The following is a 20,181-nucleotide window of genomic DNA, read 5'->3' as shown; positions in this document are numbered from 1 at the left end:
CCAACAGATTTGTCTGTAAATCCATGGTACTTTTAGTCTTCTCCAACACCCTAATTCAAATGCTTCAAATCTTCTAGTCTTTCTTAATCACTGTCTATGCATTTGAAGCTAATGAAAATACCATGGCTAGGGTCAGGCCCACTTTAGTCCTCAAACTGACATCTTTGCTTTTGAATACTTTAAATAGGTCTTGTTCAACAGATTTGCCTAATGTAATACATTGTTTGATTTCTTGACAGATGCTTCCATGAGTGTTGATGGTGGATCCAAGCAAAATGAAGTCTTTGAAACTTTTCTCCAATTATCAAGATATTATTACTCAGTGGTAAGGATTTTTGTTTTCTTTACATTGAAGTGCAATCCATACCAAAGACTGTGGTCTCTGATCTTTATCAGTAATTATTTTAAGTCCTCTTCGCTTTCAGCAAGCAAGGTTGTATCACCTACATATCTCAGTCTGTTAAACAGTCTTCCTTGGATCCTGATGCCACGTTTTTCTTCATATAATCCAGCTTCTTGGATTACTTGCTTAGCATACAGATTGAATAAGTATGGAGAAAGAACACAACCTCGACATACACCTTTCCAGTTTTCAACCATTCAGTGTCTCCATTTTATTCTAACCCCTGCCTCTTTGTAGATGGACAGTTTCCTCAAATGCATAATTAAGTATTCTGGAATAGCCATTTTCTGCATTACTGTCCATAGCTTGTCATGATCTACACAGTTGAAAGAGTATGCATAGTCTATAAAGCACAGGTAGACATCTTTCTGCTTTTCTCTGCTTTCAGTCATGATCCATCTGACGTCAACAATGATATCCATTGTTCCACGTCCTTATCTGAATTCGGCTTGAACCTCTGGTTGTTCCCTGTCAGTGAAATGTTGTGGCTGTTTTTGAATTCTATTTACTTCCGTGTAATATTAATGACATTGTCTGATGCTATCCGCATCCCACTGGGTCACCTCTCTTTGGAATAGGTATAAACACAGATCTCTTCCAATCAATTTGGCCAGGTACCTGTCTTACAAATTTCTTGGCATAGATGAGTGAGTGCCTCCAGTGCCACATCACTTTGTTGAAAATTTTAAAATTGTATTCCATCAGTTCCCAGAGCCTTGTTCTTTGCCAATGCCTTCAGTGCACCTTGGACTTCTTCCTTCAGTACCATTGGCTCTTGATCGTATGCTACCTCTTGAAATGGCTAAACATTGACGATTTCTTTCTGGTATACTGACTCTTTATTCCTCCCATCTTTTTCTGGTGCTCTCTGCAACATTCAACATTTTGCCTATTGTTGTGAAGTACCGTCAAGACAGGTCCTATTCATAGCGACCCTGTATACTGTTACCAAGGAGCAGCTGGTGGGTTTGGACTGTTGATCTTGTCGTTTTCAGTCCAGTGTTGATCCTGCAGTGTCACACCAATCCTATTTTGCCTATTGTTGTTGTTAAGTGTCCTTAAGTTAGTTTTGACTTATAGCAACCCTGTGTAGGGTTTCTGAGGATTGGGTGGTTGGTTTGAACCACCACCTTGTGGTATAAACCAATCTTGTGGTCTAGTGCTTATCATACAGTGCCAGAGCAGGACTCCATTCTTTCAAAATTACAAGTCGAGGCTTGAATTTTGTCTTCAGTTCTTTTAGCTTGAGAAATGCTGAGCTTGTTCTTCTGCTTGTTTTGGTTTTCTAACTCCAAGTCTTTTCACATTTCATTGTAATATTTGACTTTGTCTTCTCAATCTGCTCTTTGAAAAAACTTCAGCTTTTTCTCCTTCTTAATGATCTTTTGCTTTCTTACTGGATGATGTTCTTGATGTCATCCCACAGCTCTTCTTGCCTTCAGTCATTAGTGTCTACTGCATCAACTCTTTTCTTGAGATGACCCCTAAATTCAAGTGGGATGTGTTCAAGGTCATATTTTGGCTCTCATGAACCTGTTTTAATTTTCTTCAGCTACAGCCTGAACTTGCATATGAACAACTGATGGTCTGTTATACAGTCTTCCTCTAGCCTAGTTTTAGCAGAACTCTTCCCACAGATGTAGTCAATTTGATATCTTGTATTCCATTTGGTGAGGTCCATGTCTCTAGTGTCTTTTATGTTGTTTATAAAAGGTATTTGCAATGAACAAGTCATTGGTTTTCCAAATTCTATCATGTGATCTCCAGCATCGTTTCCAGCTACAGATCCTTCCTCTGTTTCCAATCTTCATATTCCAATCACTTGTAGTTATAAATACATCTTGATTGCATATTTGATCAACTTCAGACTGAAGAAGTTGGTAGAATTCTTCAATTTCATCATCACTGGCTTTAGTGGTTGGTGCATAAATTTGAAGATATAAGGATATTATCCAATCGCAGACAGCATTATGGTTCAAGATAAATATTGAAATGTTCTATAAATCTTCATCCAATTCATAATAAAATTGGACACAATAGTTATTTTGAATCCAACAAAATGGATTAACATACAATAACCCATGAAGAAGGTCATAGGATCAGGCAACATTTCATTCTACAATATATATATGTTCATAGAAGTCCTAGTGTGGCGATGTGGGTTAACGTACTGGACTGCAAAGTCAGTTTGAGCTGCAAGGTTGGCGGTTCAAGCTCACCAGTCACGTCTCAGAAACCCTATACAGGGTTGTTATGAGTCAGAACCAACTCAAGGGCACTTGACAATAACATGATTTGGAGTCCACTTGAAGTTGCACAACTGAAAATATATAAAAACCAGTGAGTTGTATACTTTAAGTCAGTGAATAGTATAATATGTGAATTATATGCCAAGAAAGCTCTGCATGCACACACAAACAGGAACTTCAAAAAGCAGAATTAAAAGTTAATGGAATTTTTTCATGAACTTTTTGAAGCATCTTTACATATATACATACATGTTGTTGTTATTAAGTGACATTGAGTCTGTTCCAACTCATAGTGACTTTTTATAGGGTTTCCGAGGAGCAAATGTTGGGTTTAAACTGCCAACCTTGTGTTTCACAGTCCAATGCTAATCCTACATCGCCACACATATATGGAGTCCTGGTGGTGCTACAGGTTAGGCACTGGGCTAACTAAAAGGTCAACGGTTCAAACCCACTAGTTGTTGCTCCATGAGAAAGAAAAAGCACTGTGTACTCCAATAGACACTTACAGTTTCAGATATCCACTACAGGATTGCAATGAGTTGGAATCAACACAACAGCGGTAAGTTTGGGTTTTATATATCCGTTTTTGTTTTATTTTAAACTGACTCATCTGTCAATCTGTTGTACTCTGGTGGCTTGCATGTTGCTCTAGTTCTGAAACCTATGCAAACATGATGGACAGGTTTAAGTTGACCTTCCAGACTAAGACAGACTAGGAAGGAGAGGCCGACTACTTCTGAATGCTTAGACACTGAAAACCATAAGAATGACAGCGGAAAATTGTCAGATACAGTGCCAAAGATGAATTCTCAAGTGGAAGGTGCTCAAATTATGACTGGGGAAGCAATGCCTCCTCAAAACAGAGTTGACCACGATGTTGCAAATGGAGTAAAGCTTTAAGGATCTTCATTTGTTGCTAGGCCACAACTCAAAATAAGGAGAAACAGCTGTAAACATCCATTAGTAATTGGAACATGAATGTACAAAATTAGAATTTAGGAAAATTGAAAGCTATCAAAAATAAAATACAATACATAAACCAATATCCTACATGTTGTTGTTAAGTGCCATCAAGTCAATTCCGATTCATAGCGACCCTATATAGGGTTTCCAAGAAGCAACTGGTGAGTTCAAACTGCCAAACTTGTGGTTTGAATTGACCTTGCAGTCTAGTGCTTATCCTACAGCAGCAACATACCAGGACTCCTAAACATTGGTGAGTTGAAATGGATTGCTATTGGTCATTCTGAATCAGACAATCATATTGTTTACTATACCGAAAACAGCAAAATATGAAAGAATGGCTTAGCATACATCATGAAAAAAACATTTTAAGGTCTATCTTGAAATTACAACACCGTGATAGGATCATATTCATACACTTACAAGGAACAACAATTATTATGACTATTATTCAAATTTATATACCAATCACTAAGCCACTGATGATGAAGTTGAAGAATTCTAGGTGTGGAGTTGTAGGATAAGCATTGGACTGCTAATCTCAAGGTCGGTGGTTCAAACACACCAGGTACTTCTTGGAAATCCTATACAGGGTCATTATGAGTCGGAACCAACTCGACAGAAAACCAACAAAACCATACAAATTCTTCAGTCTGAAACTGATCAGACATGCCATCAAGATGAATTGAAAATTTCTGGTGACTGGAACTCAAAGGTTGGAAATAAAGAGGAAGGACAAGTAGTTGAAAAATGTGGCCTTGGTAACAGAAATGATGCTGGAGATCTCATGATAGAATTTTGCTAGACCAATGACTTATTTGTTGCAAATACCTTTTTTAAATAATGTAAAAGGAGACTAAACATATGGACCTCACCAGATGGAATATGTTGTTGTTGTTGTTAAGTGCTGTCGAGTCGGTTCCGACCCATAGCGACCCTGTACAGGGTTTCCGAGGGTGTAAATCTTTATGGGAGTAGAAAGTCTCATCTTTCTCCCAAATGACTACATCTGTGGGAAGAGATGGCAGAAAAGCTCAGTATCATCAGTCAAAGCAAGGCTAGGGGCTAACTGTGGAAAACACCATCAATTGCTCATATGCAAGTTCAGGCTTAAATGAAGAAAATTAAAACAAGTCCATGAGCATGAAATTATGACCTTGAACATTATCCCACCTGAATTTAGAGATCATCTTAAGAACAGATTTGATACATTAAACACTAATGACTGAAAACCAGAAAAGCTGTGGGATGACATCAAGAACATCATACAGGAAGAAAGCAAAGATCATTAAAAAGTCAAGAAAGAAAGAAAAGCATATTGTTTAAGTACCACGGATTGCTAGAAGAACAAACATCTGTCTTGGAGGAAATACAGTCAGATGTTCCTTACAAGCCTGGATGGGGGTACCTCTTGTACTTTTGATATGTCATGAAAGACCACTGCCTGGGGAAGGACATCATGCTTGGTAAATTTGAGGGTCAGCCAAAAAGCAGAAGACCCTTAATGATATGAATTGGCACAGTGGCAGCAACAATGGGCTCAAGTGTAAAAATGAAAGGATGGTGCAGGGCAGAACAGTGCTTCATTCTGTTCTACATAAGATCACTATGAATCAGAACTGATTTGACGGCACCTAAAAATCACAAATGATTTTATTTTCAAAGAAATAGTAGAAGAGCCATGGATTTGGGGACACAATTAGGTCCCCAAATTTTTAAAGAAATTAGTTTTGAATGATTATTCAAAAATGATTATTTCTCCAAAATTAGGTTTGGAATTAAGTAAAATCAGAAAACAGGAAAATGTATTGGAAATAATAGGAATGATAAATAAAGAAGGAATAAGTAAATATTTTGCAGGCAATGGGAAAATCAACTGTATTAAAGCAGAGGCATATTAGTTAGAGACATGAGGCTGCTAAAACTAGAACTAACAACCCAAGGAGACCAAGAAAATTCAATGGATGGTAGATGAAAATGGTATTTAAACTAGTGTGGCAAAGCTATCACTTCTTAATTTCAATACTTCAAAGCATTCAACTCTCAAAATGCTGTTTCCATAAGACAGGTCTTGCTCTATCACTCATAGGCAGGTAGTACATACAGTTAAGTGTTGAATGGCCCTGCTGTACCACAGACCAGATGTATGACTATGTACACTTAGTTCTGCACCTCAGCTTCTTTATCTTTAAAACAAGAATACAATTGCTTATGCCATTGCTTATGCCATTTGTGTAAAAGCTCAAATTAGTAGTGATCAATAAATTGTATAAAACAGTCACAATTCGTTACATATAAACTAATTACCTACACCTTTCCTGAAAATCAAAAGCACTTCAGTTTGAAATTCATTCAGATTTATTAATCATGTTATTTCTCCATAATTATTATTAATCTTTTTGAGTTCGCTCAAAGAACTTGATGCTCCTTTCACTTTAAGTAATTAATTTTTGCCTCTGATGCTCTCAGGTTTTGATTTAACTGGCTCTCTGGAACTCAGACTAGCCTAGTCTCAAAGAACTCTTAGGCTCACTTGTGGGATCCTTTGATTTTTTTTTTCTTTTTTCCCCCACATAGAAAGTCCTGTCTATGGCTGCCTCCCAACAGTTGGGAATTATCACACTAATATTATCTGAGTCTTCTAAAAAAAAATTAAAAGGTCAGTGGAAAGGACAGTTAGCAACCTTATAGCTCTCCCTCTCTCTTGGAGTAGAAAATATAGGTAGTGCTGGATTGCAAACAAGGTCTGTTCCTAAATCTGTCTCTTAGCAGAATTTGTACATAAATTGGAAGTTAGGTATTGTTCATATCTAACATTAGTTAGTTAAATGTTTGTCTCAGTATACAGCGTTGTTGTTAAGTGTGGTTAATTTGGTTCCAACTCATAGCGACCCTGTGTAGGGTTTCTGAGGAGCTGGTAGGTTTGAACAGCTGACCTTGGGATTAGCAGTCCAGTGCTTATCCTACAGCACTGCACCAGGGACTCCATAATACAGTAACAATAACATTGCAAAATAGTGCCATTTGTTATTATGAACCATTCTACATACCTAAAATTTTAATATAATAGACTTCATGGGGCTGGGGGTGGAGTTTTGTAACTTGCCATGGAAGAGCTATAAGAAATACCATGAAGAATCTTGATCTTCACTGATATAAGCAGTAAATGCAGTTAATTACCCTAGAGGAGTTTTCTGCCTTATATTACAATCTAAACTTATACCTTCCTTTTGAGGAGTCATTATTTATTTTTCCCTCAGGTATTTAATTTCAATCAGTCCCCAAAACTGAAGTCACTTATTGCCAGCCTTCTGCTAGGTTTCTTTAGTAGTAATTTCTGGGTAAGCTGCATGGCAAATTTAAAAAGGAACTACAGAGTTTCTTGTTTCAAGATGAGAGGAACAGTTTAGAGAAGTGATTTTAAGGGACTAAAGATGAGATAAGACGTGGAAACTCACTGAACAACCTGTCAGTGTTTCATTCTGCCTTATATAGGGTTGCTGTGAATGGGAATTGACGTAATGCACACAGTAACTCAGTGAATGAAAATAAAGCATGTGCGGTGAATGATGTTACTCAGGGAAGAAAATAAATACCATAGTTTTTATATCTAACTATTTAGTGTGGCACAGTGTGGCACTGTGGGTTAATGCGCCAGACTGCAAAGCCATTTGAACTGTAAGGTCGGTGGTTCAAGCTCACCAGCTGCTCCTTGGAAACCCTATACAGGGTCGCTATGGGTCCTAATCGACTCGACTGCACCTGACAAAAACATTTAGTGCACAGGAAATATCTGAGGGGATTAGTGGTTTGCAAAAAATACATACCATGCACATTGTTGTTGTTAAATACTGTCGATTCTGACTCATAACGACCCTCTATAGGGTTTTTGAGGAGCAGCTGGTGGGTTTGAACTGCCACATTATTTGCATAAAAATAAGGTAATTACTGGGGACAAACAAGGAAGAGAAATCCCCATGGTTTGATGAAGTATTATTTAAATTACATATGAGTAGTGACAGCATGGAGTCCCTGGTGACACAAACAGTTAATATCCTCAGATGCTAACATCCAGGAGCATCTCAGAAGAAAAGCCTGGCTATCTACTTCCGAAAAAGGAACCACTGAAAACCCTACAGAATTTTATTCTGAGACACAAGGGTTACCATGTGTGAGAATCAACTCAACAGCAACAAGATAAAACACAAAACAAAAACCCCCACTGACAATGGGGTTTATTCTGACTCAAGATGATTCTATATATTACTGAGTAAAACTAAGGGGTATCCTTGGCTGCAATCTTTACAGAAGCAGACTGCCAGGACTCTCTTTGGTGGTGACACTGGGTGGATTCAATTTGTCAATCTTTAGGTGAACAGTTGATCACAAATTGTTTGTGCCACCCAGGATCTTCTTAAATATCTTAAATAATTATAAACTATTGAAACTAACTGTGGAATTGTCAAACATTTGTAAAGCGATGTACATAGGATTAAATGTGTTACGTATACTTAGACTACTGGGTTGCAGAGCTGTTGTTGTTGTTCTTGTTATGTGCCGTGGAGTTGATTCCGACTCACAGTGACCCTGCACAGGGTTTCCAAGGCTGTAAATCTTTATGGGAGCAGAAAGCCTCATCTTTCTCCCGTGGAACATCTGGTAGTTTCAAACTGCGGACCTTGAGGTTAGCAGCCCGATTCTTAACCATTACGCTACCAGGCTTGCAGAGTAAGCATTTATAAATAAATGTTCACCGCTGATGGTATACCTGTAAACCATCAGCAAGTCATTAACTTCTCTTAGAAAAGAATATAAACACAGGTATGCAACATTTTATCCAGGATATGTTTTGTGAAATAAGATGTTCTATGATTTTCATTGTGCAAATGTTGTTTTATGTGCCGTGGAGTCGGTTCCGATTCATAGCGACCCTGTACAGGGTTTCCAAGGCTGTAAATCTGTACGGGAGCAGAAAGCCTCATCTTTCTCCCAAGGAACAGCTGGTAGTTTCGAACTGCTGACCTTGCGGTTTGCAGCCCAATTCGTAACCACTAGGGGTTTGAAAAAGTTCACGGAAAAATGGAATTAAAACTTAATGGAAAATTTCCACAAACTTTCAGAAGCCTCACAGAAGAGGTATAAAGGATAGGCCTGGGACCTGCACCCCTGCAATGAAAAGGAACTGTAGGAAAACTCTGTTCAGTTGCCACATGTCCTATTTGATTCCACCCTGCCTACCCTGTCCCCATGGTCTTTAAACTCTCCCAGCACCAATGACCTCTCCCAAGTCTCCATCCTTGTCCATCTTCCATGCTCCTCCTTCTACCCACCCCAACCTGCCCCTGAAGATCTTTGGTAACCAAGGGAGAAGCAGTGGCCTCACGTCCCCTACTCTGGCAGGTTAGGACAGCTGCCTTCTGGGGTGTATCCCTCTGCAGCTCCTGCCTTGTCTGTGTAATCCTTACCTAAGACCAGCAGTGGGACAGAAGGCATGGATGGGTACTGGAACCCACTCCCCAAGAGACATGATCTATACAGTACTTAGCAAAGCACCTGCTATATCCCATATAAGGAATTTGGGACTATTATAACCTTTTGAGGCAACAATGCCTGAATAGATGTTATTCAGCACAAATCTGTATATATTTTTATCTTTATTTTGTGAAATCCGATGTTCGAAAAACATCTTAATCAATGGTTCTCAACTTCCCCGTTAGCGCCATGTGTCATGGTTTCCATTCACTTTCATCAATAATCATGGCTTCATTAATAATGATTCTTAAACTGAAAGAAGAATCAATCTAAACTCAAATAATAAAATGGTTACATTTAATGACTAAAACAGCAAAACTAGTTGTTTTAGTAGCAATGATATAACTGACAGTCAATTTTCAAAAAATGTTAAAGATGTATCACGATGATTTTGCCTGTACCTTCAAATGTACCTCATTTGAATGCTCTTTGGCTTGGAAAATTCTCTAAGAGTTTTAGTGCTAAAAAATCAATAAATATTAAACATAATATACCAAATATGAATTTGCATTTTTTTTGTGCTGGTCTATTCCCATAGAGTCCAAAAAGATAGCCTAATGTAGTTGTGGTTTACTGTAAACCATTACTGACAAAATACTAAAACAAAATATCCTAAAAGCTCTTACTATCTATCTGATGTGTTATAGCTATAAACTACATAAGGGGCCATATCATTTCTCCATGGCACTTAACAACAACAACAATACTTTTAATAAAACAGAAAATGATCCATTTTCTTCTCTATTCCTTTTCAAAAAGTGGCATATTAAAATCTCCCACTATAATTGTAGATTTGTCTATTTCTTCAATTCTAGTAGGGTTTGCTTCATATATCTTGGTGCTCTTTCACTGGGAGCGTAGATATTTATTATGGTTATGTCATCTTTCTCAGTTGACCCTTTAATCATGAGATAGTGTCCTTCTTTATCTTTTATGCTGTTTTTTTGCCTTAAAGTTTATTTTATCAGAGATTAGTATTGCCACTCCTGCTCGTTTTTTATTGCAATTAGTTTGGTATATTCTTTTCCATCCTTTAACTTTTAGTCTGTTTTTGTCTTTGTGTGTAAGGTGTCCATTTTCTTTTGATTGTATATTTTTTGAATAAAAAAAATTCTGTTATATATTCAGTTAGCCATCTAGTATTTTTTAAACATTTAATTTTTGGAAGGAAGGTGGCATTATTTTCTACATATTCTATCATACCTAAACTGAACAGTCACAAAAGACGAGTGTGGATAAAAGTCTACTGGTAAATATAAAATATTTCATTTAAACAGAAAAAAAACGCCCATTCATTTTAAAAAAAATAGAATTACTCTTTAAAATCAGTCATTAAAATGTTGTTGTTGAGTGCTGTGGAGTTGATTTTGACTCATAGCAATTCTGTATAAGGTATCCAAAGAGTAACTGGTGTATTTGAACCACTGATCTTTGGGTTACCCATCCAGTAAGAAAAAGTAAAGTGATTTAAGGGCAAAGATTAAAGATTCAGAATGCTTGTTTTAAATCTTAGCTATATCACTACTCTGTAAATACAGTCAAATGACTTTCACTTTCTGAGCTTAGGATTTAAAAAGTAAAGTGATTTAAGGGCAAAGACTAAAGACTCAGAATGCTTGCTTTAAAATCTTAGCTATATCACTGTGTGAACACAGTGTGAATATAAAAAAAGTTGCCTTTGAGCTCATTCAGACTCATGTGCATAAGTAGAGCTGCATGCACTACACAAAATTTTCAATTGATAGTTTCTTAGTAGGATTAGCACTGAACTGCTATTCACAAGGTTAGCAGTTCAAACCCAACAGCGGCTCCTTGGAAACCCTATGAGTTGGAGCTAACTCCATGGCACATAACAACAACTGTTTTCAGAAGTAGATTTCCTGGCTTTTCTTCTGAGGTGCCTGTGGGTAGAATCAAACCTTGAACCTTTATTAACTGTTTGCACCTAAGGACTCCAGTTATATAACTTTGTTGTTAGTAACCACTGCGTTGATTCTGACTTATGGTTGTGTGTTGTTAAGTAACTTCAAGTCATTTCTCACTCATAGAGACCCTCTACAGGTTTTCCAAGGAGTGGCTGGAGGGATTGAACTGCTTGTTAGCAGTTCAGTGGTTAGCAGTCCAGTACTTATCCTATGGCGACACACCAGTACTCCTTAAGTTGTTGTTAAGTGCCGTTGAGTCGGTTCTGATAACATAGTGGCTCTATAGAGTTTCCAAGAAGTGGCTGGTTAGTTTGAATCACCAACCTTGTGGTTCAAATCGACCTTGCAGTCTAGAGCTCTATCCCACAGAGGCATACCAAGACTCCTCACAGCAATTCCATAGATTCCTCCATTCCTAAAATACTTACATGGAGTAATGGTGTGGCATACTGGTTAATGCGCTGGATTGCAAGGCCAGTTTATACTGCAAGGTCAGCAGTTCAAGCTCACCAGCTGCTCCTCAGAAACTCTATGCAGGGTTGCTATGAGTCAGAACCGACTCAACAGCACTAACAATTTAAGAGAAGTCATGGTTTAGCACTTGGCTGCTAACTGAAACATTGGCAGTTTGAACCTACCAGCCACTCCACAGGGGAAAGATGTAGCAGTTTAATTTTGTACAGCCTTGGAGTCCTTAAAGGGCAGTTCTACACTATAGAGTCGCTTTTAGTCAGAATCGACGGCGATAGGCTTTATATATTCTTTTTAAAACTGTGTTGTTGTTAAGTGCCATAGAGTCAATTCCGACTCACAGAGAACATATATATATAGAGTCCAAGGACTGGCTGGTGGGTTTGAACCACCAGTCTTATGTATAGCAGTCCAGTGCTAATCATACAGCGCCACAATAGGACTTTTTTTTTTAATGTAATCTGAACAAATTTTCTTTTTGTCTCATCAGGAGAAACCAAGTTCTTGAAGACGAAACTATCTAGTTATCTTTTACTCATCCTAAGCTAAACAAATTTAGTTCCCTTACCCTTTACCAAATATGATGTCCTTCTCCTGAAAACATGTACAAAGTTCATGAGATGAAATCTCACCATCCTTACTTCAAAGGAGCATTCTGGCTGGACTTCCAACACAGATTCGTGTGTTCTCCTGGCAGTCTATATTTTCCACCCAATACCATAATTCAAATGCTTCAATTCTTTTTCCATCTTCCTTATTCATTGTTCAGCTTTCACATGCGTATGAGGCTACTGAAAATATCTTGATTTGGTTCAGGCTTAGCTCCAAAGTGACATCTTTGCTCTTTAACATTTTAAATAGGTCTTTTGCAGCAAATTTTTGTCTATATATATCCAAAATTCTATTCTTTGATTTTGTTCATGATTTTCTTGGAGAAGAAACATATAACAAGACTATATCTTTACTCCTTTTGATCCAGATCAGTGTGACTTTCCTACTTCACCTTTTAAAAGAGGCATTATTCTTCTTGCATTAACCTCTACTGACTTCTTTCTATAAAGTCTAATACCACACATATCAAAAAGTTTGTTTTTCATTTCGGACTTGCATAACTTATTTTGTGCCTAGACTAACAGCTTGCAGACAAAAGCCATTCACTGTTTACAAATAAATAGAAATTAGCATTCACCTAGAAATCAAATCTAATTACTTACCCTTGTTGTTAAGTGCTGCTGAGTCAGTTCCGACTCACAAAGCCCTGTGCAGTGTTTCTGAGGCTGTAAATCTTTGCGGGAACAGAAAGCCTCATCTTTCTCTCTCAGGGTAGCTGGTGGGGTTCCACTGGCATTCTTGTGGTTGGGGCCCAGTGCTTATCCAACAAAGCCACAGCTCTAGGTGCTAAGAATTAGCAGAGCACAATCTAACTAATGAAATTTATTCTTTTTATTTGATAATAACATCAAACATCTCTACTAAACTTTCAAGAACAAACTTATAGTAAATCTACCTTTCCTTTTATTCTTAGTACACCAGAAACTCTTTTAAATGATGGTGATATACATATTCCAAGACAATGTTCTATTTTTGTCTGACCCATTTCAGCTACATAAAAACAGAAAGGATTTACCCAAATACCTAGAAAAGACTAATACAGAACTTTTTTAAAAAATAAAAAGGTTAAAGAGAGAAACTTAACTAACTTTTTTTAACTGAGTACCGAAAGTGTGAGCCCATTACAATGAAATTATTAAATACCGTTACCAGAGCTGAACTCACAAGTGCACTGTCAAATATGTACTCATCAAATAATTCTCCTCTGAATCAAACTTTTAAGCTACATTATTTGGAGGGAAGACAGATTTCACTTGTTAATTTGCAAGTAAACTGGCTCACATAAAATCCAAACTGATTATTACAACTTCCCAGTACCATCTTTAGCATGCAATTCGTACACACACACACACACACACACACACATATCCTTTTAAATAAGAAAAATTAATGTGGAGTTAAATTTTTGTACATTCTGATGTCACCTAAAATATCGAGGCCTCACTTTCCTTTTCTTTAAAATGTCAGCATTCATATGACGAAAATTTATGGGACTCCTGTATTTACTCTTTAAAATGATTTATAACAACTTTGTCAAAAAGCAAAAATGACCTATTTATTTGAAAAATAACACAATTTCAAAGTTTAATACCTATCAGAGATGAAGACATGAAGAGATAAAGCAGCTGAGGACTCTAGGCTCATGAAAAGAGAAAGGCTGTGTGCTGGCAGTCAGAAGACAGGCTTGTAGAATGTGCCCTTTGGTTGTTTACATGATTATATATTCCTGAGTGTTTCTGTGTACATCCCCACACACACACCAAAAACAAAACAAAACACAGAGGGAATAGAAGCTACTACTGTTGAATGATGATGCACGGAGGAGATTGTAATCATTGCAATGAAATGATGAGTGTAAAACCAATGTTCTCCCATGTAAACTATCACTCAATTCACAATAAAAAACTTTTTAAAAAGTTTAATGCCTACAATACACATACTGATCCTATGACCCTGTCAGGTCAGCAACACTGACATGGTGCTGTAGGATAAGCACTAGACTGCTAACCACAAGGCCAGCAGTTCAAACCCACTCCCAGAAATCCTATCCAAAGTTGTATGAGTCAGAACAGACTCAACAGCACCTAACAACACACCAAAAACAAGGCAGTCCTGGTGATGCAATGGTTAAAGCACTCTTATAACTGAAAGGTTGGCAGTTTGTTCAAAACTACCAGTAGCTCTGGTTCCATTGGAGAAAGATTTGTCAGTCTGCTGCCATAAGATTTACAACCTTGCAAACCATAGGGCCACCACTGTCTTACAGTGTCTCTGAGTCAGAATCTAACTCGACAGTCATGGGTTTTAGGTTTTATGCAAAACCATCAAAACTGAAAAAAAGTAATAACCCAAATTTAAATTTATATATTTGTATCTTAAAGAGCCCTGATATGGTGCTATAGGATAAAGCACTGGGCTGCTACCCACAAGACTGGTAGTTCAAACCCACCAGCAGCTCCTGGGAAACCTCCACAGGGGTTGCTGATTCGACAGCACTCAACACTTTAAAGGATATCCATATTTATCTTTTTATGCAAGAGAGTATTGCTATTAAGTACTCTTGAGTCATTTCCAACTCAGAGCGACTCTCAGGGTTTCTGAGGGGTAGCTAGCTGGTGGGTTTGAACTGTCGACCTTACGGTTAGCAGTCCAGAGCTTATCCTACAGCACCACATCAGGACTTCTATGCAGGGTAATGTTAAGTGCCTTCAAGTCAGTTCCGATTCCTAACAACCCTATATAGGGTTTCCAAGGAGCAGCAGATGGGTTTGCACTGCTGATCTGTGGATTGCCGTCCAATGTTTATCTTGAAGAGCAGCACCAGGAGACCATGAAGGGTAATGTTGCAGTTGTTATGTGCTATGAAGTCGGTTCCAACTCAGAGAAACCTTGTATCGGGTTTCCAAGGAGCGGATGGTGAGCCTGAACTGCCAATCTTGAGGTTCAAACCAATCTGGCATTCCAGCCCATTAACCCACAGTGCCACACCACACAGGGTAATAGGCTAGATAAATTAAGAATTTTTAAATGTCTCTTAACATACATAGGAACAAGGAATGATTTCATCTTTAAAAACCCATAGGCTGAAAATCCCCAATTTTTCCACAAAAATAAACGTGTTAAGAACACTCCAATGTGAATAATAATGATGTTTAAGTCAATCAAAGCTAATTTTTGTGCTATAATGAAACAAGTATATGTTGACATCTTCAGGTGTTTTTATCATTTAAATACAGCACTAATCCAAGTAGGAAAAAAATACCAGGACTTAGATCAAAGTATTTAAGTTAAAGTATGTACCCTGCTAGCTTACTTAAAAATGATCCTAATATCACAACATTTTTTTAGGAGTAAATGGTGGAGATAAGAAGGTAACTAAGATTTAATGGTTTCTCCTAAGTATCAAATCTTCGTTGAATAATCTAATTGAATCACGATAAAACACTTAAAATTATTATCCACTACACAGATAAAGATACTGAAGTACGGTGATTTAAATGAACTTTTCCGAAGTTAGACTGCAAGTTAACTAGTGGCGTTGTGATATAACACAAGTCTAAATCCTACTCTCCTTCCATTATATATTAGAGTACAGTCATGTGCCACATAATGTCCATTCAAGCAACATCCACACAGACACTCAAGGCCTGACAAGGTTATAATAAGAGTTCAGATATCCAGATTGGAAAACGAACACAAAGCTTCCCACTTGCAACACCTGAATCTCATGTCACTCATATACAAAGTGAATGTGCATATGTAATGATACACTGTATATATATAACCTATAATACATGTCTTGACAGTCATAATAAATGCTTATGTTACTGGTTTACCTATGTACTGTACTGTACTTTCTGAATTTACCATGAAACAGTATATGCTTTTGATTTGTAGACAGTAGCATCCAATCTCGTGTCATGTCTCTTTTGCGTTGTAATCTTATGTCTTTTAGTTTTCCTCAGAAAATACTACCATGAAATGTATCATGGCTTCCAAACACTGCAAAACTAGTGCTAGCAGCAGAAGGCAAAGGAGAAGTACAGCTTTGGAAGTGAAACAAAAGGTTATTAGATAACGCTAAGGCCTTGGTAGGGTTGTGGGTTATGAGTTGGGCTGCTAATCACAACGTCAGCATTTCAAAACTACTTGTAACACTAGCACTATAGGAGAAAGATGAGGCTTTCTGTTCCCGCAGAGATCTGTAGTATCAAAAACCCTATACAGGGTGACTATGAGTCGCACCTGACTTCACAGTACATAACCACCACCACCATCTAGGTGGAAAATCAGTGAATGCTATTATTGTTTGATATATTCCTAAGCACTTGACAATCAACATGATCCCTATAGACAGGAAAAAAAGTCTCCAACTTGTAAAAGGGCGGCTTCCACTGAAAATTCTGTTGTTATGTGCCGTCGAGTCAGGTCCGACCCATAGCGACCCTGTATAGGGTTTCCAAGGAGCAATTGGTGAGCTTGAACTGCCACCCTTCAGTTCAAACGGCTTTGCAGTCTGGCGCATTAACCCACAGCCCCACACCAAGACTCCACTGAAAGCTACAGAGAGTCCTATATCAGATATGGAGAAATTGCTAATGAAAAATGAGGACCAAACACAAAACTAATCCCTCTCAGCACATTGACAAGCACTATTGTCAACCACTAAGGCAGAAGCTTAAGGAGCTCTGGTAGCGTAGTGGTTACGAATCGGGCTGCGAACCGCAATGTCAGCAGTTCGAAACCACCAGCTGTTCCGAAGGAGAAAGATGAGGCTTTACGTTCCCGTAAAGATTTATAACTCGCTATGAGTTGGAACCGACTCCACGGCAGGCATATAACAACAACAAGGCAGACGCTTACGAGAAGGATCTCTGGTAGCATAGCGATTGCTAATCGCATGGTCAGCAGTTGGCAACTACCAGCTGTTCCGCAGGCGAAAAGATGAGGCTTCTGCTCCCATAAAGATTTACAGCCTTGGAAACCTTGAATAGGGTCACTATGAGTCGGAGCCGACTCCACGGCACATCACAACAACAACAAGGCAGTAGCTTGATTGTCCAAATCACAGAACATTCTATTTCACAAAACTTATCGCGCACGTTAAGCAATGAGTGACTGTACATGAAAAACACTTCGTAAATTATATACCATTGTTATGATGACATTTGGAAGGGAAAATAAAATTATTATAATAAAGAGGCACACTGAATACAATATATTGTTAGCTGTTTAAAATGATGCAGGAATGTTTTTATTTTAAATACACATACACAAGTAATAAAACAATCCTACTTGATTCCACGTTGCTCTGGTAGCGTAGTGGTTACAAATCGGGCTACGAGCCACAAGGTCAGCAGTTCGAAACTACCAGCTGTTCTGCGCAAAGATTTACATCCTCATAAACCTTGTACAGGGTCACTATGAGTCAGAATCGACTCCACGGCACACACCAACCAACCAAATCTCTTCCTATAAACTGAGCACAAGTATTAAAATCTCCACCTACTTCATTCAGCATTTTAAGTGTATATCCTTGATATTTCCTAAGTTTCCATATTAGCAAGTTACTTAAACGTCAAATGGACTTATCTACTTTTTGCAGGCCTATGTTATCCCTGAAAGAGGAGGGAAGGGCTGCACTTCAGGAGAAACGCTGGCGGCTTTTATCAACCCTCCCGTAAAGAACAAGACCACGTGGTATCGCTCATAAGCCTAAGGTTCTCTACTCCTCTCCCTCCTTTTGAAAAGAAACTGCAAAGTAGGGTTTCTTTTCTCGTAAGTGGCGCCCTGACACATGCCACCTGTGTAGTACGGACTGCAAACATCCTGCAGCCTGCCTGCCGGAAGACTTGGAGAATCGGCATTAGAGGGAACTTGGATGCCGACAATACCGGGAAAGGAAATGATTGAAGAAGTAAAGTGGATGAGATCATAATAAACCGCGGGACCCGAACCTGTCAAATACAGTAGGACTCTAGCCCAACGACTGTAACCTATGGTTCAGAAAGGCCTGAGGTGGGAGCGGCACTATAGGACGAAGAGAACTGTATCGGCCCCCTCCAATCTCCACAGACCTCTCAGCACGCTCCGACAGGCCGAGAATCCAAGCCCTCCTCACCAGTTCAACCTTTACCCCAAGAGTCCGGCACCGGCCAAAATCCTGCTGCCCAGGGCGGCAGCCGCCAGACCTGCCCGCACCTGTCACTAGCGAAAAATACAGCTTGCAGTTCTCTCCCAGTTCCCTACCATCCTCGGGAAGCCGCAGTCACCCTCAAGCCCTTTTCCTCACCAGGTGTCCCCTTTCCGGAGCGAGGTTTTGAGCAGCGTAGCGATGTCAGACCGCTGGGTGTCCAGATCCGCCGCTCCGCCTTCCGCCATCTTCTTCCACTAGCGGTAGCGGAGGCGGCGGCAGCGACGGCGGCGGCACGCCCTAGAGCATTGTGGGAATGGCGTCTCGTAGCCCCTCCCTGCCGCCAGGTCGAAACCAAAAGGAAGGCGCGGGTGGGGGGCGAGGGGAAGGCGGGAGCGAGGCACAGGATGTACCTCTGAACCCTAGAGCGTACCCGGAGCGGACTGGGAAGGTGGCAGTGGTCTGCTGCCCCCCGTCGGTCCCTGCCTCTCCAGCATCTCGCGTCGGGCTCGGCCTCCTCCAGCTTGGGACCTCTGGCTTTCCTCAGTGGGGGTTCGGGTGCTCTCTGAGTGGTGCCACTGTAGGGTCTATCCTCGACTTCTGACTTGCCTTCCTTCAGAAGCCTGAGAGCCCTTATTTGCGCTTTCGCTCACTCTTGAGGGTGGGGTGGGGGCGTGGGGACGACTAAGATATGGCAGGTAATTTTAGCAGTTTTTTTACTTTTGTCTTTTCATTGCGAGTCATGGAAGCCAAACTCAGTGAATATTGACCAAAAAGAAAGAATCCAAAACTGAACACTTGGCCTCAATGCCCTACCTGGGCTTCTTCCAACTCTCTTACTCCTATTGTAGGTGGGGACCATTTATAGGCTCTTTGTGACGCCTCCCCAGGCACACCCAGATAGCTAAACTGCAGTGAAAAACATGTCCCAGTTCCTCGGTGAACAGGACATAAAATACATATTGAGTAATAGCAGATACTAAACAGGAGGAAAATCATTTCCTCTCGTCTTCCTATAGTATGTACACCTAAAATGTAACTAAACAGTAATTTCAGTTACATTTTATCATTTGAAGCCAATAATTATGCTAAAATGGAAGAAATTGAATCTCTCCAAAAATCAAGGGTATTTGTTAAGGTGACACAGCTAGTAAGTGGAGTGACGAGTTTATAACCCTGATCCCAGAGCCCATGTGCTTTCTACTATAGCACACTCACTTCTTGTAGTTGTGCTGTCGAGTCAGTTCCGACCCATAGCAACCTGTATAGTGTTTCTGAAGAGCATCTGATGAGCTTGAACCGCCAACCTTGTGGTTCAAATGACTTAGCAGTGCAACTCATTAAAAGCCTGAAATGAAATGTAAATTCCTCAAGGGCTGAAACTGGAATCCATCTCTTTCACCTCTACCTCTAGTGGCTAACATAGAAGAAAGCCATATAAACATTTGTTTTATAAATAAATTTTGGCATAACTTTTTAAGTATTTTCAAAAGTAAAAATGCCATATCATTTGGTGTTAAAATAACAAAATGATATGGAAAGTCTGAAAAATAGGAAAACATTCCCACAGTATCTCTCTTGTTTCCCAACGTTTAATGCCTACTCCAATTCATTTGGTGGGAATGCAGTAAATATGGAGTAGTTGTACTAGTATATATTGACAATTTATGTATATCAACATTATGATTGCTTATTTTTGCATAATAATACTATGTGTAATCTTGTCATCTTTCATTTGAGAATCTGAAAACCACTTCCTGTTAGTATTTCTTAAATTTTTTGACTTTTCTTCTGACAGACTAAGAAAAGGGAATTTTCCTAATAACAGGGAGCTACTAGAAATTCAAGCCAGATTTAGAAGTGGACATGGAATGAGGGATGTCATTGCTG

General features: G+C 39.1%; 1 protein-coding gene across 2 annotated transcripts in view; it reads right to left on the bottom strand.

Moving 5' to 3' along the window:
* The window catches only part of USP15 (ubiquitin specific peptidase 15), a 189,180-nt gene extending 170,580 nt beyond the window's left edge, over window positions 1–18,600 (bottom strand). Inside the window, exon 1 of one of the 2 annotated variants that reach the window (XM_006859509.1) lies at window positions 18,451–18,600. In XM_006859509.1, the coding sequence (XP_006859571.1) occupies window positions 18,451–18,539 (89 nt within the window). In that variant the 5' untranslated portion in view covers window positions 18,540–18,600. The remainder of the gene's footprint in view (window positions 1–18,450) is intronic. The other variant, XM_006859510.1, reaches the window with a different exon arrangement.
* Between the last annotated feature and the right edge of the window lie 1,581 nt (window positions 18,601–20,181).

This window comes from Chrysochloris asiatica, unplaced genomic scaffold (genome assembly GCF_000296735.1).
Source record: "Chrysochloris asiatica unplaced genomic scaffold, ChrAsi1.0 scaffold00033, whole genome shotgun sequence".
Lineage (NCBI taxonomy): Eukaryota > Metazoa > Chordata > Mammalia > Afrosoricida > Chrysochloridae > Chrysochloris > Chrysochloris asiatica.
The sequence above is the reverse complement of the archived record's forward strand: the minus strand, read 5'-3'. Positions and strand labels throughout refer to the sequence as shown.